This window comes from Nerophis ophidion, linkage group LG24 (genome assembly GCF_033978795.1).
Source record: "Nerophis ophidion isolate RoL-2023_Sa linkage group LG24, RoL_Noph_v1.0, whole genome shotgun sequence".
In the NCBI taxonomy this organism is placed as follows: Eukaryota; Metazoa; Chordata; class Actinopteri; order Syngnathiformes; family Syngnathidae; genus Nerophis; species Nerophis ophidion.
The window spans coordinates 27,432,270-27,457,770 of NC_084634.1; the positions used below are offsets into that span (position 1 = coordinate 27,432,270).

General features: G+C 36.4%; 1 protein-coding gene and 1 long non-coding RNA gene across 3 annotated transcripts in view; one reads left to right on the plus strand and one right to left on the minus strand.

The window, feature by feature from the left end:
• The first annotated feature begins 309 nt into the window (after positions 1–309).
• Positions 310–25,501, plus strand: part of LOC133542076 (uncharacterized) — a 38,612-nt gene continuing 13,420 nt past the window's right edge. The window contains exon 1 of the long non-coding RNA XR_009804041.1: positions 310–2,425. This is a non-coding gene — a long non-coding RNA (uncharacterized LOC133542076). The remainder of the gene's footprint in view (positions 2,426–25,501) is intronic.
• Positions 6,151–25,501, minus strand: part of fmn1 (formin 1) — an 80,695-nt gene continuing 61,344 nt past the window's right edge. For both annotated transcript variants that reach the window (XM_061885907.1, XM_061885908.1), the window contains 8 exons: positions 24,049–24,195; positions 23,674–23,733; positions 23,480–23,600; positions 15,173–15,265; positions 12,389–12,440; positions 12,162–12,302; positions 7,878–7,959; positions 6,151–7,804 (listed from right to left, as the gene is read on the minus strand). In XM_061885907.1, the coding sequence (XP_061741891.1) occupies positions 7,760–7,804; positions 7,878–7,959; positions 12,162–12,302; positions 12,389–12,440; positions 15,173–15,265; positions 23,480–23,600; positions 23,674–23,733; positions 24,049–24,195 (741 nt within the window). In that variant the 3' untranslated portion in view covers positions 6,151–7,759. The remainder of the gene's footprint in view (positions 7,805–7,877; positions 7,960–12,161; positions 12,303–12,388; positions 12,441–15,172; positions 15,266–23,479; positions 23,601–23,673; positions 23,734–24,048; positions 24,196–25,501) is intronic.

The window sequence follows — 25,501 nt, forward strand, 5'->3', positions numbered from 1 at the left end:
ATTGTACATAGTCACAGTTCGGTATTATTTTTCTCATTAGGATAATACAATAATTGGGTGAACACTAAAATATTTTGTAAAATTGTTTCTATTAATACTAATGTATATATATATATATATATATATATATATATATATATATATATATGTGTGTGTGTGTGTGTGTGTGTGTGTGTATATATATATATTAACACTGTTGCATCACAAAATGTTGAAATAAATCCAAAATGTTTTTATTTAAAAAAAATTATAATACCAGCTAAATAAATCAAATTTCATTCAAAATATGTTTATACTTGATGTTTTTTTTAGTTTTAGAAATCGTTTAAAAATGTTGTATTAAACTAAAAACAAATTAACAAAAAAAACGAATCCGATCAAATGGAACATATAGGTAAAATATCAGTCCAAGGCTAGACCCTCAGAGGGTGTCCAGACTGAGTCCAAGGAAAAAATCTCACATAGCATGGCACACATAAAACATAATACATATATCACACCAACTTGCAACACGGGGAGGAGTGGGTTTGAGGAGGCCGGCTGTCGCTATATAGTGCTGCTCAGCCATCCACAGCCCCAGAGGAATTAAGCGGTGGTGAAGGGGTTGATTCGAGGGTGGGGTGTTGTGTGTGCATATACTGTATGCCCAATTAACTTGGCAGGGATGATGAAATGTTTTTTATGGACTGAGTTCGATCTCAAAGTTCGACACCAGGTGTTGACAAAAAGGAAGGTCAAAAGCGTCCATCTTTGAGGAGTCCTCGGAGAAGTTCTTCAGAATAATCATTAGCTGACAGCTCGAGTGCTAATTTCTAGCTGGCGACTAGTACGCTAATCGCTAGCTGGAATTGTGAGCAGGTAACTAGTGCTGATTGATTGATTGATTGAGACCTTTTAGTACACAGTACAGTACATATTTTGTACAATTGACCACTAAATGGTAACACCCGAATCAGTTTTTCAACTTGTTTAAGTCGGGGTCCAAGCTGGCAACTAGCACAGTAATCCCGAGCTGGCAACTACAGCGCTAATTGCTACCTGGCAACCTGTGCGGTAAATGGCTAGCTAGCGACTAGAGCGCTAATCGCTTGCTGGCAATTAGAGTGCTAGTTCGGGCTAGGTTAGTTTTTGCTGAAAGTCTGAAGAATGACATCCATTGCTTTTGTCCTCTCCAAGGTTCTCATAGTCATCATTGTCACCGACGTCCCACTGGGTCATTTTTGTCACCGATGTCCCACTGGGTGTGAGTTTTCCTTGCCCTTATGTGGGCCTACCGAGGTTGTCGTAGTGGTTTGTGCAGCCCTTTGAGACACTAGTGATTTAGGGCTATATAAGTAAACATTGATTGATTGATTGAATGCACAACCGACCTGATGAATCTGAAAGAGGAGACGATGCGGGTATCATCTTGCTCACAGATGCCACCCGGTGGTTGTTTGAACACACTGCAGCTACTCCCGGAGAGGATAAAACAAGTGACAACACAACTCTTCCTCCAAATGGCAGCTTGGGCACTGATCGCTTGCTGTCTTAAATGCTGACACGAACACAATGTGGGGTTAAAAACTCAGAAGTGTCAGTCAAGTGTCAATCCATGCCCTACATCAGTGGTTCTCAACCTTTCTTCAGTGATGTACCCCCTGTGAACATTTTTTTAATTCAAGTACCCCCTAATCAGAGCAAAGCATTTTTGGTTGAAAAACAGAGATAAAGAAGTAAAATACAGCACTATGTCATCAGTTTCTGATTTATTAAATTGTATAACAGTGCAAAATATTTTTCATTTGTAGTGGTCTTTCTTGAACTATTTAGAAAGAAAGATAAAAAATACCAAAAAACTTGTTGAAAAATAAACAAGTGATTCAATTATAAATAAAGATTTCTACACATAGAAGTAATCATCAACTTAAAGTGCCCTCTTTGGGGATTGTAATAGAGATCCATCTGGATTCATCAACTTAATTCTAAACATTTCTTCACAAAAAATAAATCTTTAACATCAATATTTATGGAACATGTCCACAAAAAAATCTAGCTGTCAACACTGAAGATCGCATTGTTGTATTTTTCTTTTCACAGCTTATGAACTTACATTCATATTTAAGTATTATTCAATAAATATATTTATAAAGGATTTTTGAATTGTTGCTATTTTTAGAATATTTTAAAAAAAATCTCACGTACCCCTTGGCATACCTTCAAGTACCCCCATTTTAGAACCACTGTCCCACATGGTGGAAAATGACACGGTCAAAACCAATGAGAACTACAATTCCCAGAATGCCAAGGGAAAATGACCGCCAAATTACTGATTGAAGGCACCTGACAAGGAATGGCGGTTCAGTCGGACTCGTTCGGCAAACAAGAAGAGCAAGCGGCCACAAGCACAATATCTACTCTGCAACTTTCCCTAAACACACCAATGGTCGGTGAATATATGCTTCTTCATTTATTGACTGTCCAAATGCTTACTTATATAGGTTGACCATATTGTGAAATCCCAAAAAGAGGACACGTATATGCGTGCCGGGACTAGGTGAAAATTTGGCAATGATACTTGAACTTGCTTTATAAATAATATACTTATTTAAATAAAGCATTCTTTCTCCTCTGTTGACAGCAGTGTTGGCGCTAGGAAATATTTAAATTGGAGTCCCATGGACTGTCCATGGGACCCCACTTTGAAAATTCCCATAATGGACCCCATCAAGTCATAAAATTGGGGTCCCACCTTTTTGCATGCGTTTTGAAAACAAATGATCAATCCAATCCAATCCACTTTATTTATATAGCACATTTAAGCAAGAACGTTTCCAAAGTGCTGCACAGCCATGTTAAAAACAATATTAAGAAACAATATTATGCTCCACTAATGACTGAATGAAAACAAAAAAATAAATATAAAAATAAATATGATTAACAACAATTTTAAAGGGTAAAATTAATTAAAACAGTAAAATAGAAATCAAAAAGTATAAAAACACAGAGGACAACAGAGGACCACACGACTCACGTAGTGTTAAAAGCCAAAGAATAAAAGTGGGTCTTAAGACGAGACTTAAAACACTCCACTGTGGAAGCAGTTTGAACATGGAGCGGCAGAGTGTTCCAGAGCTTAGGGCCGCCCACAGAGAAGGCCCTGTCTCCGCTGGTTTTAAGTCTAGTCTTGGGCACCACGAGCTGGAACTGGCTCTCGGACCTCCAGAGAGCGCGCAGGAGTGTAAATTTGGAAGAGGTCCGATATATACTGAGGTGCCAGTCCATGTAAAGATTTAAAAACAAACACTGTTTTAAAATCAATTCTAAAATGAACAGGGAGCCAGTGCAAACTCTGAAGAATTGGGGTTATATGCTGGTGTTTCCTGGCCCCTGTTAAAAGTCTTGCTGCCGCGTTCTGGACTAACTGCAATCGGGAGAGAGCTTTTTGGCTATTGCCAGCATAAAGTGCATTGCAGTAGTCCAGGCGACTTTAAATAAAAGCATGCACGACTTGTTCAAAAAGGTTAAAACGGTTTAACCTTTACTAAAAGACGAAGGTGATAAAAACAGGATTTTAAAACGCTATTGACTTGTTTAAGTTTAAAATCGCTGTCTGTAGTGATGCCAATATACATAACTGTACGCATTGTCCTGTTATATCTCACATTATATATTGTGTTTTGGAAAAATGTTGTCATGAACGTTACTTAATTCATTAAAAGAAATAACAACAAAAAAAAGACAAATGTTTATGCACATGTAAATGTTTCAGTTATGAAAATTAATTCACTTTTTTCTTTCCTTCATGGATCTAAACTTTACCGCTGCTGGTAGTTTTTTCTATTTTTGTATTTAATAAGTTGTAGGTGTATTTATTTCAGTATAAAAGTGTAAAAAGTGTTTTGCTTGGGTCATGACATGATAATGGTGTGCCAGGACATACATACATTTTATATTTAACGGCTAAATCTCTGGAGTCTACATCAACTTCAGATCTATTCCTCATTTCAAAATGTTATTTTTGTTGTTGTTTTTTTGTTTTCCGCCCTTTTTTTGTCAAACAAAGCTGTTTTCTTATGGCAAACACAAAATATGCAAAATCTTCCACCAAAAATATTTTTCAAAGTGGAATATTCTATGTGACGTAATCAGGGTTAGGGGAGTTGTATATTGTAGCATCCCGGAAGAGTCAGTGTTGCAAGGGGTTCTGGGTATTTGTTCTGTTGTGTTTATGTTACGCTGCGGATGTTCTCCCGAAATGTGTTTGTCATTCTTGTTTGGTGTGTGTTCACAGTGTGGCGCATATCTGTAACGGTGTTTAAGTTGGTTATACGTGCACCCTCAGTGTGACCCGTATGGTTGTTGACCAAGTCATTGTTCTAGCACTCTCTGTCTCTGCCCCTCCCTCACGACCGTTGCTGCGTATAGTAAAGACAGATTGAATTATTTACAATCGGGAGGTGGGATGTGGAGGGGGGGTGTGTTCTCGGTTTGGTTGATATCAGCACGTCAGTCATAAATAATTGCATCATCTGAGAAATATACATTGAAACAGTGTAAGTCTGACTTGGTAGGATATTTACGGTGAGCAGTTGACATAGTGAGTTCTTAAAGCATAATAAGTATGTACATTTGATCATTTACATTTGATTAATTAAAAACCGGGGATGTGGGATGTTGAGGGGGGAGGGTGTTAGTCTAGGGTTGTAGTTGCCTGGAGGTGTTCTTTTAGGTAAATTTTGAAGGAGGGTAGAGATGCACTTTCTTTTACACCTGTAGGGAGTGCATTCCCTAATAATGTGGCTTGGGAGAATGAGTTAAGACCTTTTTTTTAAGTCAAAGCTTATGGTTTCAAGTTAGAAGTACAAAAGAGTAATGCCAAAGTTAAAGGATGAATTCATGTTTGTTTTAACTCTTGCTAAAGAGTCAAGCTTGAATTTAGAATGTTAAAAGTTTAAAAGACTTCAGATAGAGCTCGTCGCCATTCTTGTAGTTTCTTTATTCCTTTTTAATTACTCTAATTGTTGAATGGATTTAGTTCACTTCATTTAACCTGCTTGTTCCAGTCAATTCTTTAATTCATTTAAAATGGTTAATTTGCATGCATGTAATTTAAAATGTCTATATTCCTTTTGACAATGTGTATTTTTAAAGTCATTATTTAAAAGTATAAAGTTTTAAAACATTATTCAGAGGTTGAAAAGCATCTCTCTTTGTTTTTGAAGGTTTTACAACCCAATGATTAATTGAAGATCAACTGAAATGAAAGGAACAATGCTTCAGGTTGGAAAATAAAAAGTTGAGCAATGGGAAATCATGAGTTGTCCGTGTGTACCTTTTGGAGTAGAAGAGTAGAAATTAACACACAATAATATTGTAGTTTTGTATTTTTATTTCAAACCTGCACATTTATAAACCCTACAGTGTGTTGGATCAATAATGCATTTTTTAAAAACATTTATGTTTGTGGAAAAAACATAAGTTCAATCCAATAAAAATTTTACAACCCCGCTACAGGACCTCTGCGGACCCCTGATGAAGTTTTACTTTTTAAAATGTTTGTATTTTTTTAATTTTACACAAAAAATTAAACAAAATTGTGCCAAATCCCCTAAAAATGAGACCTGAAAACCAAAGTGTCAAGCAAGGAGGTAATGGGCCCCATTTTTTTTTATAGTCTTTGGCCGGAGTTTGAACTCACAACCTATCTATCAGGGCAGACACCCTAACCACTAGGCCTCTGAGTAGGAATTGCGGATTAAATCACCAAAAATGTTTCCCGGGCGCGGGCACCGCTGCTGCTCACTTCTCCTCTCCCAGGAGGTGATCAAGGGTGATGGGTCAAATGGAGAGAATAATTTCGCTACACCTAGCGTGTGTGTGAGACAATCATTGGTACTTTTACTTAAACTTTTACTTTAAAATGGCCAAAGACCTGTCTACTTGGATGAGTTCAGCACATATTGACCCACTTCATACTACTTTTGGCATCTTTATGTCCTCGCTAGGAAAAGTTTGGCCAACCCTTCTCTCATCTCTCATTGTCACATCATTTTTGGAAAAGGTAAAATATTTGGTCGTTAATATGTTTGGGTTTTCACTATGTGGAATATGTCAGAGGGTTTAAAACAAAATGTATTTGCTTGTAAATAAAAGTTAGGAGTCACAAAATTCAAATGAGTGTTTTATTTGAGAATGATATGCAAGAGACCATACATGAGAGGAATCAAATATATGAAATACTGTATATAATATCTCTCTGCATACAGTTTATATATACACATACAGTATACATGATGGAAATATTGCACAATAGATCATCAACATTTTAGGTTGCACATTGGAAAGTTGTCAGTCATTAAATGAAATGAAAAGCAAAAGACACCATATATCTTTTTTTTTTTGGTAGTAAGATTCTGATCCAGCCTGCCCAGCAGGCACAGGACATTGATACTTTGATTATGCGTAAATGCCCTTTGAAACAACGTTGAAAAATAGTTGTATTTGTAAAGGGAGACAACGTTGATGTCTAACGTTGGATCAACGTTGTTGGTTTTCCCAATGGGAAATTACCACACTTCAATGGTTAAATCAACCTCACAACCCGACATTGAATAGATGTTGTCAAAAAACATGTTCCAACTTTCTATTTGTGTTGTAAAACATTGGTTGCAAAATTACCAAAATTCAATGGTCAAATCAACATTACAACCCAACATTGATTAAATATCACCCAAAAGCATGTTTCAATGTTATGTTTGAGTTGTTGTATATTGGTTGGGAAATTACCAAAATCAATGGTCTTAAATCAACATCACAACCTGACATTGAATAAACGTAGTCAAAAAGCATGTTTCAATGTCGTATCTGTGTTGTAAAATATTGACCTAAATTCAATAGTCTCAATTCAATGTCACAACCTGATATTAATTAAACGTCGTCCAAAAGCATGTTTCAACGTTAGGTTTGATTTGTTGAATATTGGTTGGGAAATGACCAAAAATCATTGGTCTCAAACCAACACCACAACCTGACATTGAATAAAAATAGTCAAAAAGCACGTTTTAACGTTGTATCTGCTTTGTGGAATATGGGCTAGAAAATTACCAAATTTCAATGGTCTCAAATTAACATCAGAACCTAACATTGAATAAACGTTATAAAAAAGCATGTTTCAATGTTGTATTTGTGTTGTGGAAAATTGGTTGGAAAATGACAAATTCAATGGTCAAATCAATGTCACAACCCAACATTGATTAAACGTTGTCCAAAAGCGTGTTTCAACGTTATGTTTGAGTTATAGAATATTGGTTGGCAAATGACCAGATTTCAATGGTCAAATCAACGTCACAACCTGACATTGATTAAACGTCGTCTAAAAGCATGTTTAAATATTTTATCTGTATTGTGGAATATTAGTTGGGAAATTACCAAATTTCATTCGTCTCAAATCAATGTCACAACCCGACATTGAATAAACGTTGTCCAAAAGCATGTTGTTTCAACGTTATGTTTGAGTTGCTCAGCGTCAGAACCTAATTCAACAAGTTGTCAATGTTTCAATGTCTTGTGCCTGCTGGGTGGTCCGGCTCAGAGACCACGTTCCAACTGTCCTGACCAAAAATATGTTATAAAACCCAATTGTTCAGGTGTATTGGAGACAATGGAAACAGGATTAGTCCGTTCCAGTGTCAAACCGTGGTACTGTTGAGTCCAAGCATTGCTTTTAGACAACATCTTAACATTCTGACCCGCTTTAAAAGTGTAGAAACAAGAACCTTTAAGCAGAAGTCATGTTCGCTTCTTTCTGTCGCAGTCGTTCTTTCTGTTGTTGAAACATAAACATTATCAGGAAGCATGGATGGGAGGAGTAACCACGAGATGTGGCCTCCACTTACCAGACTGTTGGCGTTTATCTTCCTGGTCTCCACTTTCTTCTCTGCTGTGATCTTCCTCACTGACAGCTGGGCCTCTTTTAACCTGCAGTAAAACAACATATTTATTTGTGTGAAGCGCTCATCAGTTCAGCGCCTTCTATCAGGTGTCCCACGTACTCAAGGTTGCCAGATGTACAATATTTCTTTTATCTATATGATAATTTCACCCTAAGTACAATCAATAATTACGAAAATGCACCCATTTAAAGAGGCAGTGCACATTTTGTTTGTCAAAAGTTGCTAAATGTACCATAATTATTGTATTATATAATTTTACCCCCGGTACAATCAATATTGACCACTTAAAAGGGAAACCAAACTTTATTTTTCAAGGTTGCCAGATATACAATGATTATTGTATCTATGATAAATTCACCCGCTGTAAATTAATTACAAAAATTGACCACTTAAAAGGGGAACCACACGTTTTATTTTTAAAGGTTGCCAGACTTACAATAACTATTGTATCTATATGACAATTTCACCCTCGGTACGTATATTATTTTTCAAGGTTGCCAGGTGTATGATGATTATTGTATGTGCATGATAGTTTCACCCTAGGTACAATCAATAATTACAAACTCTGACCATTTAAAAGGGGAACCATACATTTTTTTTTCAAGGTTGCCAGATGTACAATTATTTTATCAATATGATAATTTCACCCTAGGTACACATTTTATTTTTCAAGGTTGCCAGATGTATGATGACAATAATTATACAAATGTAAACCTTTAAAGAGGCACCACATTTAATTTTTCAAGGTTACCAGACTTACAATAATTGTATCTATATAATAATTTCACCCTAGGTACACATTTTATTTTTCAAGGTTGCCAGATGTATGATGATTATTGTATGATAATTTCACACTAGGTACAATCAATTACAAACATTGACTACTTAAAAGGGGAACCACAATTTATTTTTCAAGGTTGCCAGATGTAAAATTATTTATATGATAATTTCACCCCCCCTGTTCAGTCCAATATTACAAAAATTGAAACCTCTAAAGAGGCACCACACGTTACGTTTTTCAACGTTGCCAGACTTACAATAGTTATTGTATCTATATGATAATTTCACCCTAGGTACATTGGATTTTTCAAGGTTGCCAGATGTATGGTAATTATTGTATTTATAGGATAATGTCACCCTCTGTACAAACAATACGTACAAAAATTGAGACAATAACTTCTTTCTTTCTGTGCGTTCTAAAATAGTGAAAAAACGCTAGTAAGAAGCGGCTAACAATGCAGGAAATGCTTATTTTCACTTTCTTTATAATTTTGTGGGTGTAGTTTTGGTTCCTGTCTTGCGGTCTTACTTTGTGGTTTTTAACTTCCTGTTTTTCCCTTTCTTGCAGCAGATTTACACATGCCTTTCAGCACTTTTCCCCTCACCTGTTTTCTGTTTGTAATTAGCACTATTTAAGTTGAGCTTGCTACATCATTGGTTTATGGGGACATTATTCACTGGTGAATGTTGAGCAGTCTTTCAATGCTGAGCTCTAGTACGCACATACTTTTTGGACGCCGTCTGCTCCACATTTCTAGTAAGTGTTCTTACTGTGTATCAGAATTTTGTTTTGTTTCCTTTAGTCTGTCCGTTCAGACACTTCCCTTTTGCTCTCGTTTGTTTGCATTTAAAAATCGCTACAACCTCTGGCGTCTTCCACGATGCATCGCTTGACAGGTAATTGGGATATGATCTACTCCGCCTAGATAGCACTCTAAAAGCCTCCAATGTTTATATACAAACTGCCAGTATCTATATAATGTAGTAGCAGGCACATGCATGAAAACATGGAATACTTACAGTATTCTGGTCATTTTAATATTTTTTGGGTACATTGATTTCACAGAGCGCAACCACCACAGCATAGAGAGCATTTTCTGTTTGCTACCACTAATGGCAATGGTTGAGTCTCAACGTGTTATTTGGCACTATTGCTCAACGCTTCAAATAGGAATATAAAACAGTGACTCACTGTCCGCTCTCACTCGGATGGTTGTATCTTTCAGCACCCTCCTTTTGCTGCTACAGTGAGAAATATCCTCATTTCTCAAGGTGTTTCCTAGCCATGTAAATGGAATTGTTGGTGGTGTTTTTGTAGATCAATTCCAAATACTTAAGTTGTTAGCCACCTCTTACTAGCAGTTTTTTACTATTTCAAATGCATATTAAAGGGAAATGTGTGTTCTTGTCTCACATAAGGATGATGAGCAAAATTCTCCAAAAAGTGCAGTTCCACTTGATGTATAAGTGTATTACAAGTTATACGATACAATACACGGTAGACAGGAATTTTTCACTGTAGCACGATTGTTTCCCTCCAGATACGACAATTCAAAGCTTCTGGCTTGGATCATTTTTTAAATCCCATTTGGCAACACATTCCGCAGATGAAGTGAATGAACATATTGTGGGGATATTAAGGACAAGAATCATTCAATTGTTCAAAAGTTCTACTTTATTTGCTCACATCAGCTTTAAGAAAGTCTGTACTTTTATGGATACCGGCCAATTTCCATTGGTACAATAGCGTGCCGATTTTTATACCTTTGCTACCCTGGGCGTATTTGTGGCGGACTGCCTTTAGATAAAGTTGCAATTTTTAATACCAACAAAGCGAAAGCATGCCTGAAGGAAAGCGCTCAAAAGTAAGGCTCTGCTTTTCAAAATGCGCTAACTCGATGCTACATTGGATATGCCATACACATGCTACGGGTTAGCATTCACAATTTTACATGGCTATTTTGACCCCAAAAAAGAAAAAGCGGTAGAAGATGGATGGATGGATGGCATTTCAACGTCTCCAAATTTGGTAATTTAAAACTACAATTAAGATGCACATTATAATCAAACAACTGGTGTGTAAGTACAACAATCCCAGTAATAACAATTTTTAGGGTGTAAGACAACACAAGATTGAATCGATTGATACTGTAAATAGATAAACAGATGCGCTATGTGTACAAAATATTGGGACACTTGGTCATTACACCTTTAGGAAAGTATTAACATGGAAGAACATTTCAGTACACAAGTGTCAAATTCAAGGCCTGGGGGCCAGATCACCCCCCCACATCATTTTTTTTTGTGCCCACGAACACTTGGAAATATTTATTTCTTTTTCCATTTTGACAGAACAAATTACATATGTACTGCATGAAATTGCATACCTTTTAAACTTTAATAATATCAAATATTATATTTTCATACTTTCCGAACATTATTCCAAACATATCTGCTTGAGTTATGATTTAAAAGCAAATCATCCATCAAATCGAAATTGTACACTTTAGAAATGACATATTTTACAGTGGTTTCTACAGCACATTGAAAAAAATTCCCACTTTTTTTTTTTTTCTAAATGGAAAAATTAAGTTTACTGTTTTTACGATGTATGGAAAATTATAACTTTTTTTTTTACAGAAAAGAACTGACTGTTCAGTTGCCAGAACTTAAAAAAACCCTGAAACTTTTATTTTTCAGTAAAATGTCACAAAAAAACAGTACATTTGACAAGAATATTATGACAACTAAACTGCCAGTTTTTCCTTGAAAAAACAGTGGTATTGTATTTCAATTTACCGCAATATATATGACATTAAAATAATTACATTGTAGATTGTCACTAAAGGCATTGAAACTATGAATGAACACACATGGTGTTATGTACTTAACAAAAAAGGTGAAATAACTTAACAAGTTTTATATTCTAGTTTCTTCAAAATAGCCACCCTTTGCTCTGATTACTTTTTCGCACACTCTTGGCATTCTCTCGATGAGCTTCAAGAGGTAGTCACCTGAAATGTTTTTTTTTACTTAACGGGTGTGCTTGAAGCACGAGAGAATGCCAAGAGTGTGCAAAACAGGAATCAGAGCAAATAGTGGCTGTTTTGAATAAACAATATAAAACATGTTTTCAGTTATTTCAATCAATCAATCAATGTTTATTTATATAGACCTAAATCACAAAGGGCTGCACAAGCCACAACGACATCCGCGGTACAGAGCCCACATAAGGGCAAGGAAAAACTCACCCCAGTGGGACATGTATATTATTTGTTGTTACAAGCAGCCATAACTGTGACGTGGCCCTCAATGAAAACAAGTTTGACGTCCATGCTCTAGTTTAGGCTTTGGAACTGTCCAAACTTCTACACCAACTGTATGTCTTTGATCAAATACTCTCTGAAGACTTTAGTCCATAAAGTGCATCCACGTCTAGTCCCATACCTGGCTTTAGAGATGTTCCTATTCTCCTTCTTCCACCTAGCCTTGAAGTCTGCACAAAACTCGAACCACAGCATGAAGAAATGACCAGACGTCACTTCCTTGTCTCCCGCCGCCCCAAAGTACACACACAGGTCCTGAAAACTGAGCAAATGAGACAAATATTACTTATTTTTTGTTTTATTGAGTTACATTTCGTTCTCAAGTAACAAGAGTGTTCTTTCTCTAACCTTTTATGTGCAGCCATCAGCTGATGTGATGCTCCAGAATGTTCTTTACGGGCTGAAAGACAGCAGAACATGTTGGTTATAGACATATAAACTGTCACGTGACAAGGTTTTTCTCAAATAGTATTTTTACACAGCAATAATATTATTGCAAAAAGACGCTAATAATTTTGTTCACATGTCAATGAGTAAAACGGTCCACTCTCCAGTTCTAACTAGGGATGGGTACCAAAGTTACTACTTTTAATGGCACAGACCGAAGTCTGTTGATTCAAGTAAAATCATACTTCAAAACCTTTGTTGCGTGTGACGTCACGTCATACTTGCCAACCTTGAGACCTCCGATTTCGGGAGGTGGGGGGCGTGGTCGAGGGCGAGGTGGAGGCGTGGGTGGGGGGCGTGGTTGGGGCAGAATAATTCACCAACTCGAGTATTTCATATATATATATATATATATATATATACACACACATATATATACACATATATATGTATATATATACACATATATATATATATATATATATATATGTGTATATATATATATATATGTGTATATATATGTATATATATGTATATATATGTGTGTTTATATATATGTATATATATGTGTGTTTATATATATGTATATATGTGTGTTTATATATATGTGTATATATGTGTGTTTATATATATGTATATATGTGTGTTTATATATATGTATATATATGTGTGTTTATATATATGTATATATATGTGTGTTTATATATATATGTATATATATGTGTGTTTATATATATGTATATATATGTGTGTTTATATATATGTATATATATGTGTGTTTATATATATGTATATATATGTGTGTTTATATATATATGTATATATATGTGTGTTTATATATATGTATATATATGTGTGTGTATATATATATGTATATATATGTGTGTGTATATATATATGTATATATATGTGTGTGTGTATATATATATATGTATATATATGGATATTTTGAAAATAGTACAAATACCATCAAAATGTTCAAATAGACACCGATTTAAATCCTTTAGAGTGCATGATGGGGGAAAAATGTAAACCATTCACAGTTACCCATATTTGGTGCATTTTAGCTGCTTGATATTTCTGATTAATTACAAAACTTAAGGGTCATCACTGAAGTAAACAAGGTGGGGCAAACTCTTAATATCCAATTATTAATCATATATCCATCATATTAATATAATATGTACACACACACGTGTGTGTGTTCATCAGGGGTCACCAACGCGGTGCCCGCGGGCACGAGGTAGCCCGTAAGTACCAGATGAGTCGCCCGCTGGCCTGTTCTAAAAATAGCTGAAATAGCAGCACTTACCAGTGAGCTACCTCTATTTTTTTAATATTATTCATTTACTAGCAAGCTGGTCTCGCTTTGCTCGACATTTTTAATTCTAAGAGAGACAAAACTCAAATAGAATTTGAAAATCCAAGAAAAATATTTTAAAGACTTGGTCTTCACTTGTTTAAATAAATTCATTTATTTTTTTTACTTTGCTTCTAATAACTTTCAGAAAGACAATTTTAGAGAAAAAATACAATCTTATAAATAATTTTAGGATTTTTAAACACATATACCTTTTTAACTTATAAATTCCTTCCTCTTCTTTCCTGGCAATTTAAATCAATGTTCAAGTATTTTTTTTTTATTGTAAAGAATAATAAATACATTTTAATTTAAATATCCATTTTAGCTTGTTTTTTTGACAAAGAATATTAATGAAATGTTTTTTTAAACTTATTATGATTAAAAATAAAAAATAAATATACCGGCAAATCTAGAAAATCTGTAGAATCAAATTTAAATCTTATTTCAAAGTGGATTTTAACCTATTTAAAACATGTCATCAACATTTTAAAATTAATCTTAATCAGGAAAAATTAATAATGTTGTTCCATAAATTCTTTTATTTTTTCAAAAAGATTCAAATTAGTTTTTCTCAATATTTTTCGGTTGAATTTTTAATTTTAAAGAGTCGAAATTGAAGATAAACTGTGTTTCAAAATTTAATTTTCATTTTTTTCGTGTATGCTCTTCTTTTAAACCGTTCAATTAAGTGTTTTTTTTCATCATTTATTCTCTACAAAAAACCTTCCGTAAAAAGGAAAAAAATGTACGACGGAACGACAGACAGAAATCTCAATTTTTTTGTATATATATATATATATATATATATATATATATATATATATATAGATTTATTGAAAGTAAATGAGCAAATTGGCTATTTCTGGCAATTTATTTAAATGTGTATCAAACTGGTAGCCCTTCGCATTAATCAGTACCCAAGAAGTAGCTCTTGGTTTCAAAAAGGTTGGTGACCCCTGGTGTATATAATAGTTACTTTACATGCTTTCGGCCCAAGGACACATTTTTTTAGCCCAGTCCGGCCCACAAGTCAAAAAGTTTTGATTCCCCTGGTACACTACTTGCAAATGTGACTTTAAAAAGTAATAAAACAAGATATAACAACTGAACAGCACAGTTATTCTTATTAAAAAATAACTTTTGATAAACATTTATTAACACACACACAAAGGTAGTCAAAATTTGTGCCAATATTAATTACTAGGTACTGGGAATTGGTACCATATCAGTTGAAATGTGAAATGTACCCATCACTAGTCATAACTCAAATCTGAAAGCGTTAAGTTGCTATCCATGATGCAGCATTAGTATCGAGCTAACACCTTTTAGCTATAAAAACATCACATCCTACTGTTGTGGTTACATGAAACAAACTTACTCACCACCGAGAAGAAAAGTCTCCATTCTGTCTTTAAACGGCTGCAGATGTTCTTCAGGAGAGTCCGAGCAGACCTTCTGCACATCTTTTTCACATCCTTTAATAAACAAATGGAGTATGACGTCAACTAAATACATATTTTATAGGCATGTTGATCAGTAACCGGAACAATGTTAATTGAAAATGCTATTTTAGTGGTTAACTTCTTTTTACACTACAAACATGCTAAAAAATTACACCTTTGCGTTACATTTTTAAGGCTCTATTTGACATTTGAATAATGTTTTGCACAAAAATGTGACTTAAAACCAGTAGAGCTAATAAAGCTTTTGTGATATTTTCATAATTTTCTATGAGACAGACGCAGAGAGAGCAAATTTCACGCCATCTCAGCGGGAGGAGTTTATCAGCGCGGCTTCCTCCTCAGATCTCACTTATTGAGATCCACCTCGAGATGGCGACGGGAAACTCTGCTCCTCTGGCCCTGCGTCCAATCAGTGCATCAGAGGAGCCAGTCTGCACGGGCCAGCCATAATAGAGGCTGCGCGCCCCTCCAGCCTGACGCTCGATCAACATCTCCCAGATAAGATTACAAAAGAATACTGTTCTCATTTGCGGATTTGTGTAAACTGTTCAGGCGGGTATCTCCGTCTCCGCCGCGTGGTGAAGCTTTTCTTTTGTCTACCTTTTGTGTTGGAGATGTTTGCCGCTGACCCATTGAAGTGGCTTACGGACCCTCACGTAAACATGCTCTCAGATGTGGAAATACTTTTTGTTTGATGCCGCATTGGGTTTCACGTGTCTCTAAAGAAACACTTTTACCTCATTTAGGGGAAGGAGTTCATGTCCTTCCCAGCAGGCACGAGACATTGATACAATGTTGATTATACATATTTTGAAACATTGTCGCAAACTAGTAGTTGTCTAATGTTGGATCCACATTGTTGGTTGGGAAATGACCAAATATCAGGGGTCAAATCAACGTCACAACCCAACATTGAATACGCGTCTTCAAAAAGCATGTTTTTTTTAAACGTATTTGTCTTGTGGAATATTGGTCAGGAAATTAGCAAAATTTAATATTCAAATCAACGTCAGAACCCAACATTGATTAAACGTTGTCAAAAAACTTGTTTTGATGTATTTGTGTTGTGAAATATTGGTCTGGAAATGATCAAAATGTAATGGTCAAATCAACATCAGAACCTAACATTGAATAAATGTTGTCAAAAAGCATGTTTTGACGTATTTGTGTTGAATTTTGGTTGGGAAATTAACAAAATTCTATGGTCAAATCTAGGTCGGAACCCAACATTGTTTAAACGTCGCCAAAAAGCATGTTTTGACATATTTGTGTTGTGGAATATTGGTTGGGAAATGACCAAAATTCAATGGTCAGGTTGTGATGATTTGACCATTGAATTTGTCATTGAATAAATGGCGTTAAAAGCATGTTTCAACGTATTTGTGTTGTGGAATATTAGATAGTAAATGGTCAAATCAACGTCAGAACCCAACATTGGATAAACGTCGCCAAAAGGCATGTTTCAAAGTTGTATTTGTTTTGTGGAATATTGGTTGGGAAATGAGCAAAATTCAATGGTCAAATCAACATCAGAACCTGACATTGAATAAACGTTGTCAAAAAGCATGTTTTGACGTATTTGTGTTGAATATTGGTAGGGAAATTACCTAAATTCAATGGTCAAATAGATGTCAGAACCCAACATAACGTTGTCAAAAAGCATGTTGTTTCAACATTGTATTTGTGTTGTGGAATATTGGTTGGGAAATGAACAAAATTCAATGGTCAAATCAACGTCAGAACCTGACATTGAATGAACATTGTCAAAAAGCATGTTTTGACGTCTATGTGTTGAATATTGGTAGGGAAATTACCAAAATTCAATGGTCAAATCGATGTCAAAACCCAACATTGTTTAAACGTTGTCAAAAAGCATGTTTTGACGTATTTGTGTTGTGGAATATTGATCAGGAAATGAGCAAAATTTAATAGTCAAATCAACTTCAGAACCCTACATTGATTAAATGTCAAAAAGTATATTTTGATGTATTTCTGTTGTGGAATATTGGTTGGGAAATTACAAATTCAATGGTCAAATCAACGTCAGAACCGGACATTGATTACATGTCGTCAAAAACCATGTTTCAACGTATTTGTGTTGTGGAGTATTGGTTGGAAAATGAGCAAAATTCGATGGACAAATCAACGTCAGAACCTGACATTGAATAAACGTTGTCAAAAAGCATGTTTTGACGTATACAGGTGCTGGTCATATTAGAATATCATGAAAAAGTTGATTTAATTAATTCCATTTAAAAAGTCAAACTTGTAGAATGTATACATTCATTCCAAACAGACTGATACATTTCAAGTGTTTTTTGCCAAAAAGAAGATGATTATAGCTGACAACCAATGAAAACCCTAAATTTAACATCTCAGAAAATTTGAATATGGTGAAAAGGTCAGATATTGAAGACACCTGGTGCCACACTCTAATTAGCTAACTAACTCAAAACACCTGGAAAAGCCTTTAAATGGTCTCTCGTTTTGATTCTGTATGACACACAATCATGGGGAAGACTGCTGACTTGACAACTGTCCAAAAGATGACCATTGATACTTTAAAGAAGGAGGTCAAGACACAAAAGGTCATTACCAAAGAGGTTGGATGTTCCCAGAGCTCTGTGTCCAAGCACATTAATATTAATACTGGCGAAGGGAAGACAAAGATGTGGTAGAAAAAAGTGTACAAGCAAGAGGGATAACCGCGCCCCGGAGAGGATTGTCAAACAAAACCGATTCAAAAATGTGGGGGAGATCCACAAAGTGGACTGCAGCTGGAGTCAGTGCTTCAAGAACCACCACTCACCGACGTATGCAAGATATGGGCTTCAGCTGTCGCATTCCTTGTGTAAAGCCACTCTTGAATAAGAGACAACGTCAAAATCGTCTCGCCTTGGCTCAAGACAAAAAGGACTGGACTGCTGCTGAGTGGTCCAAAATTATGTTTTCAGACTAAAGTAAATTTTGTATCTCCTTTGGAAATCAAGGTCCCAGAGTCTGGAGGAAGACAGGAGAGGCACAGAATCCACGATGCCTGAAGTCCAGTGTCAAATTTCCACAATCGGTAATGGTCTGGGGTGCCATGTCATCTGCTGAGGTTGGTCCACTGTGTTTCCTGAGGGCTAGGGTCAATGCAGCAGTCTACCAGGAAGTTTTAGAACACTATATGCTGCCTGCCACGGACCAATTTTATAGAGATGAAGATTTCATTTTCCAACATGACTTGGCACCTGCACACAGTGCCAAATCTACCAGTACCTGGTTTAAGGACCATGGTATCCCTGTTCTTGATTGGCCTGCAAACTCACCTGACCTTAACCCCATAGAAAACCTATGGGGTATTGTGAAGCGGATGATGCGAGATGCCAGACCCAACAATGCTGAAGAGCTGAAGGCCACTATTAAAGCAACCTGGGCTCTCATAACACCTGAGTGCAACAGACTGGTGGACTCCATGCCACGCCGTATTGCTGCAGCAATTCAGGCAAAAGGAGCTGCAACTAAGTATTGATTGCCGTACATGCTGAAACTTTCCATGTTCATACATTTCAGTTGGCCCATATTTCTAAAAAAATATTTTTTGGTACTAGTCGTAACTAATATTCTAATTTTCTGAGATACTGAATTTGGGATTTTCAGTAATTGTCAGTACTAATCATCAAAATTCAAAGAAATAAACTTTTCAAATATATCACTATGTGTGTAATGAATTGATATCATATGTAAGTTTCACATTCTGAATATAATTACTGAAATCAATTAACTTTTTCATGATATTCTAATAATATGAACAGCACCTGTATGTGTTGAATATTGGTAGGGAAATTACCAAAATTCAATGGTCAAATCGATGTCAGAACCCAACATTGTTTAAACGTTGTCAAAAAGCACATTTTGACATATTTGTGTTGTGGAATATTGGTCAGGAAATGAGCAAAATTTAATAGTCAAATCAACGTCGGAACCCAACATTGATCAAACGTTTTCAAAAAGCATGTTTTGAAATATTTATGTTGTGGAATATTAGTTGGGAAATGACCAAGATTCAATGGTCAGGCTGTGATGATTTGACCATTGAATAAACGTCAAAAAGCATGTTTCAACGTTATATTTGTGTTGTAGAATATTGGTTGGGAAAAGACCAAAATTCAATGGTCAGGTTGTGATGATTTGACATTGAATAAATAACGTTAAAAAGCATGTTTCAACGTTGTATTTGTGTCGTGGAATAATAGTTAGTAAATGATCAAAATTTAATGGTCAAATCAACGTCAGAAACCCAAAATTGATTAAACGTCGTCAAAAACCATGTTTCAAAGTTAGGTTTGAGTTGCTCAATGTCATGACCTAATTCAACAAGTTCTCAATGTCGTTGCTGTTTTGGCAAAAGCACATAGCTGAGATGGAAGCAGGAATGGGTCTGTCGCTTTCAGCTCTGCTAGTTTTGCTGGCTTTAAACTATAGAAAACAAACTTATTCTTTGATTTTGTACAATTTTATACATTTTGACCCAGACGGTGGTTCTAGTTTCAATGGTCCCCCTTTTGTGGACCCAACAGGCGCAGCCATACAAAGTTCCCATGTATATGTCAAGACCAAACTTATAAAACCCATACAAGCTGTCATCGACTATCAGAATGTGTTAACTAACCAAAACAAAAATTCCTTGTCTAAAATTTGGCTTCCTCGGCATTGGCCTTGGCAGGGTCATGCAGTAAACACCCCAGTGAGACCATTGCAGCAAAAGACGATCTGAAATCCCTTTTCTAAAGACACCTAGGATGTCGACTGTGTTTTGTGATGCCGAACATAGCGACTTCCAGGCTTATGGACAAAACATGCACCCATGGATTACTCCTACACAAATATGCAAACATACAACGCCTATGCCGCTTCAGGTTTTTGTGTCATATGTGCTTATTGGTGCTCGAAGGTTTTTCGCAGTCTGAAACTTGTGTTTTAAACTTGAGTGTTTTGAGTTACGATTTTGATCATAGAACCAATTAAACTAGTGAGATGAAGTACTGCTGTGTAACTTCCTCAGATGCAGAAAGAGAGAGAAATGTTCTCCAATGCATTAAAGTTAGACCCACTCGACATCCATTGCTTTTGGTCCCCTGGGGGGGTACTAGTACCCGAGGATGTCATAGTGGTTTGTGCAGCCCTTTGAGACACTAGTGATTTAGGGCTATATAAGTAAACGATTGATTGATTGAGTGATGCCAATGTTGCACTTTTAACCTAATTTGCATCATGAATCTTGCACACTATTCGGTATTTGTACAATATTGTCACTGAAAAAGATAGATTTTTATGTTTTATATGTTGCGGACCTAAATGGTTGCTTCTTTAGCAATAGTTTTTTTCTTTACAAAATGAATATCAATACAAAGGTGAAAATGTTTTTAGTTTCCCATTATGTCGGTGGGAAATAATTTTCCTTTATTACAAGTTGTTTTTTTGTTTAAAATCTGTTGGTTTTAAGGAAACAATTTTTGGTTGCAAATCTTATTTGGTTGAAAATATAATTTTTTTGGTTAAATACATTTTTCTGTTACAAATCGCTTATTGGTAACACATTGGAATTTGGGTTGCAAATGTGTTGTTTTTTTTGGTTAGATATTTTTTGTTACTGTTATTAAAATATTTTTGATTTTTATTTTTTTGTAATTTTTTTTAAGTAAAAAAATCCATGTTTGGTTGGGAATGGCGTTTTGATTCGAAACCTTTTTTTTTTTGGGTATACATAATTTTTTTGTGGTTTAATTTTTTTTCACTCATCTTTTTATTGGTAAAAAATCATATTGAAATTTTTTTGTAACAAATAGTTTTTTTTGGTTGCAGATCTTTCTGTTTTAGATAAATATTTTTTTGCCATTTTGTTTTGTTTCTAAGTGTTTTTTTGGTTGAAAGTCTTCTTTGTTCTAAATCAAATTTTGTTTGCAAGTCTTTTACATTTTTTACAATCTGTTGGATTATCGTTTTTTTTTTTTGCTTAAAAATTCTCGGGTTTTGTTTTCCTTTTTGGTAGCAAATAATTTTTGTTTGTAAATATTTTTTGGGGTTTAAAAATATTGTATGTTACAATCATTGTTTTTAGTAACAAAATGTTTTTTTTGTTACAAATCGTTTATTTTGGTTCCAATTCGTTTTTTGGTTGCAAATCATACTTACTGTTTCAACCTCATGTTATTTATTTTTTTGTTGAAAATGTCTTAGTTACAATTAGGGTTGTACGGTATACCGGTATTAGTATAGTACCGCGGTACTAATGAATCATTTTCGGTACGATACCATCTCTGAAGCCTACCTGTCCCGCAGCTCACCCCGCGCGCGCATGTGGAAGTCACTTACAAGCAGACAGTGTGTAGACAGTAAAGGGAGAACGGAAGCATTTTTGTGTGAAAACTAACGATAAAGGTGAAGTTACAACACAGAAATGCCCTCAGGAAGAGGTGCTTTAAGACATGGCTAGCGGCTAACGTCCATCCGCCGCATACTTGCCAACCCTACTGATTTTCCCGGGAGAATCCCGAATTTAGGTGGCCCTCCCAGGGCTACCTTTCTCCCGATTTCCACCCAGACAACATTGTTGTAAAGTACTGCCTTTAGCGTCCTCTACATGTCGTCACGTCTGCTTTCTCCTCCACACAATCAGCGACAGGCATTGTTAATCAACAGGCATACAGGTCAGACTGAGGCTGGCCGTATAAAAAAGTTTAACACTTACAAATATGTGCCACACTGTGAACCCACGCCAAACAAGAATGACAAAAACATTTCGGGAGAACATCCGCACCGTAGCACAACATAAACACAACAGAACAAAGGATCCCTTGCAGCACTAACTCTTAGCACTAACTCTTCCGGGACTCTAATACAGCCCTGCTACCACCAAACACCGTCCCCCCAACGCCTCCCAACACAACTCCCCCCCCCCCCCCCCCCCCCCCACACCCCCCCACCCCCATCTCCCGAATTCGGAGGTCTCAAGGTTGGCAAGTATGATCCGACGTCGGCAGTGTTTTAGCTACTTCTGAATTCTAATCCTGGTTTCCATGGCAAAAAGCAAGTTTCTTACAAGTATCATCCCTGTTTGTTCTTAATAATGTTGACGAAATAATAGAATGATAAATGACACAATATGTTACTGCATACGTCAGCAGACTAATTAGGAGTCTTGTTTACTTACTACTCAAAGACAAGTTGTCTAGTATGTTCACTATTTTATCTAAGGACTTAACTGCAATAAGAAACATATGTTTAATATACCCTAAGATTGTTTTGTTAAAATGAAGCCAATAATGCAATTTTTTCGTGGTTACTTAGAAAAGTACCAAAATAATTTTAGTGCTGGTACCATAATATTGGTAATGTTAGAACACTAGTTACAATTATTTTTTATTGTTAACACATTGTTTTTTTGTTTTTTGTTTCAAATCATTTTTGGGGTTGAAAATTGTATTGATTCCAAATAGTTTTGTTTGGTTGCACAAAAAAACCCACACATTTCCCTACAAATCTAGCAAGAGTGACGAGCAACAACAATGGTGATTCGAACAGGCAGTACAATAAGAAGCCGCGATGGACGATCCTGATTGCAGTGGTTTGGGCTGATTGAGCGATTCAACAAAGCTGCGTTGAAAGCTAAAGAAAGCAATCTGCGGCTCACATCTTGGGGCCACACTGGAGCCCGGCTGGTACAGCCGAGATGGTTACTGGTCTGTGCAGAGGCCCGTGCAGAGATGGTTTGGATAGTAAAGAAGTGGGATAAGTGGGAAGCTACCTGTGCTGGCGACAGGAGCCCAAAGACGAGAAGATCTGATGGGCAGTAGGATTAGAACTTGGATCTAAAAGGGGCGCCAGGCCAGTATCAGGAGCACGAATCCTACTAGTCGCTACATAAACACATGTATACTTATCCCCAAGGATTGTTCAAAAAGTTCTTCAGCTTTTAACAAAATAAGGTTTGGTCAAAGTAAAGAGCCTTTCGTCAAGGATAAACCGTGTGGGAAACCCATCGTGATGATTTGCATTGGGTGGGGGTGTTTGAGGAAAAACTCTGCCAGAGTCAGACTGAGGTTTTTTTTTTCTGTGGGAAGCTCTACATGGCAGTGATTGAATTACAAAAACACACAACAAGATGACCACAAGGCGACACACTCCATTCCAGGAATGGATTTTCATAGTTCAAGTGTTTTCCAAGGAAGAGACACCACATACCTGCCAGATCTCGCCCAAGCTTTCTCAGCTCGGCTTCGAGGTCATCAAAATTGACCTGAGCTGCCAGGAAGACCTCCTGAGGTTCAGGAAGTGGGAAACTACTGTTGTCTGTTCCGGCATTCTGGTGGAAACGCAATGATCACAAACGGGTTGATTTTTTGAAGAAAACAGGCTACGACTTTGTGTTGTTATACCTTATCCACATTGTGCAGGTAATATGATACCACATAATCCACCAGGCTGATGCGGTTGTCCTGAAGAAAAGATGGAGGCATTAGTCAGTTGGATTGCTTTTATTAGAAACAGGCATCTGCATGTATTTTCTATTTCCAGAAAAAACACAGAACAGATTGCTGTTCACATGTAGCTCGGTTCTTGCAACTTTGGAAAAAATCTATAGTACAAAAGTTTGCAAAACAAGATGGACCACGGCTGTTGGTGTGATCCCAGGAGGCAGAAAAGGCAAGCGCCTTGCAGGCAGAAGGTGGTTTGATTAGAAACCCGGCAAAAGAAAACTAACAAACGTCTGGCAGGAAACTGGAAGGTAAGATGTACAAGAAGTGCATTACCCTGCTCTTGACATCTTTGAGTTTTGGAAGGATCTCCAGGCCAAAGCCGTCCGCCTGGCCTCTGATCCGGTTCCCTCCGTTCATGTGATTGCCCAGAGCCAGCACCAATCCGAGCACGTCCCTCACGCCGCTCTTCTCCAGCAGAGCCTCCATGTAAAAACACGCAACGGCTATATTATGCAACATGACGTTTTTTTAAGACCTAAGAACAAACATGGGTCGCGAGGGCCTGTTCATGAGCGCCAAACCTGAGGAAAATTACTTTTGAAAGGAGAGGTCGTTTAGAAGTACCAGGACCAGAAAACCCTCCTGCTCTTTCCTGCACCTCAGCGCAATATATTTTTGGTACTTGACGCATGTTACAGTTAGCATTTTAGCATGCTAACATTAGCATGCTAGATTTTCTAGCTAATTTAGCAGGTATATGCCTCAGTGTCATATTTTGGTGTTTCACTAACTATAAGCATACTATTGTTAACATTCTAATATTAGCATGCTACCTTTTTTTTTGTACATTTTGCAGATACAGGTATCAACTTCAGCAGTAAATATTTTGTTACTTGACAAATGATACTTATCCACATGTTAATGTCAGTACATTAGCTTTGTTCAAGCCAATTTTTTAGGTGTACAACCTCAGTCATATTTTGGTACTTTATGCGTGCTATTGTTAGCAGGCTAGCATTTTTAAACACATTTATCAGGTACATACCTCAGAGTAATATATTTTGGTAATTGACACATGTTAAACTTAACATTTTAAGTTAAAGTACCAATGATTGTCACACACACACCAGGTGTGGTGAAATGTGTCCTCTGCATTTGACCCATCCCCTTGTTCACCCCCTGGGAGGTGAGGGGAGCAGTGAGCAGCAGCGGTGGCCGCGCCCGGGAATCGTTTCTGGTGATTTAACCCCCAATTCCAACCCTTGATGCAGAGTGCCAAGCAGGGAGGTAATGGGTCCCATTTTTATAGTCTTTGGTATGACTCGGCCGGGGTTAGAACTCACGAACAAGCATGCTGATATTAGCATGCTAGATTTTCCAGCTAATTTAGCAGGTATACACTTCAGTGTCATATTTTGGAATTTCACTAACGCTGACTGTAGACATACTATTATTAACATACTAGCATTCTAATACAAGCATCTTTTTTTGTGTGAACATTTTTCAGTTACAGGTATAAACTTAAGCAATAAATATTTTGTTACTTGACAAATGATACCTGTCCGCAAGCTAATGTTAGTACACCAGCTTTGTTCAAGCTAATTTTGTAGGCATTCAAAGTCATATTTTGGTACTTTATGCATGCTAACGTTAGCAGGCTAGCATTTTAAACCCATTTTTCAGATACATACTTCAGAGCAATATATTTTGGTACTTGACGCCTGTTACTCTTAACATTTTATCATGCTGACATTAGCATGCTAGATTTTGTTGCTAATTTAGTTTA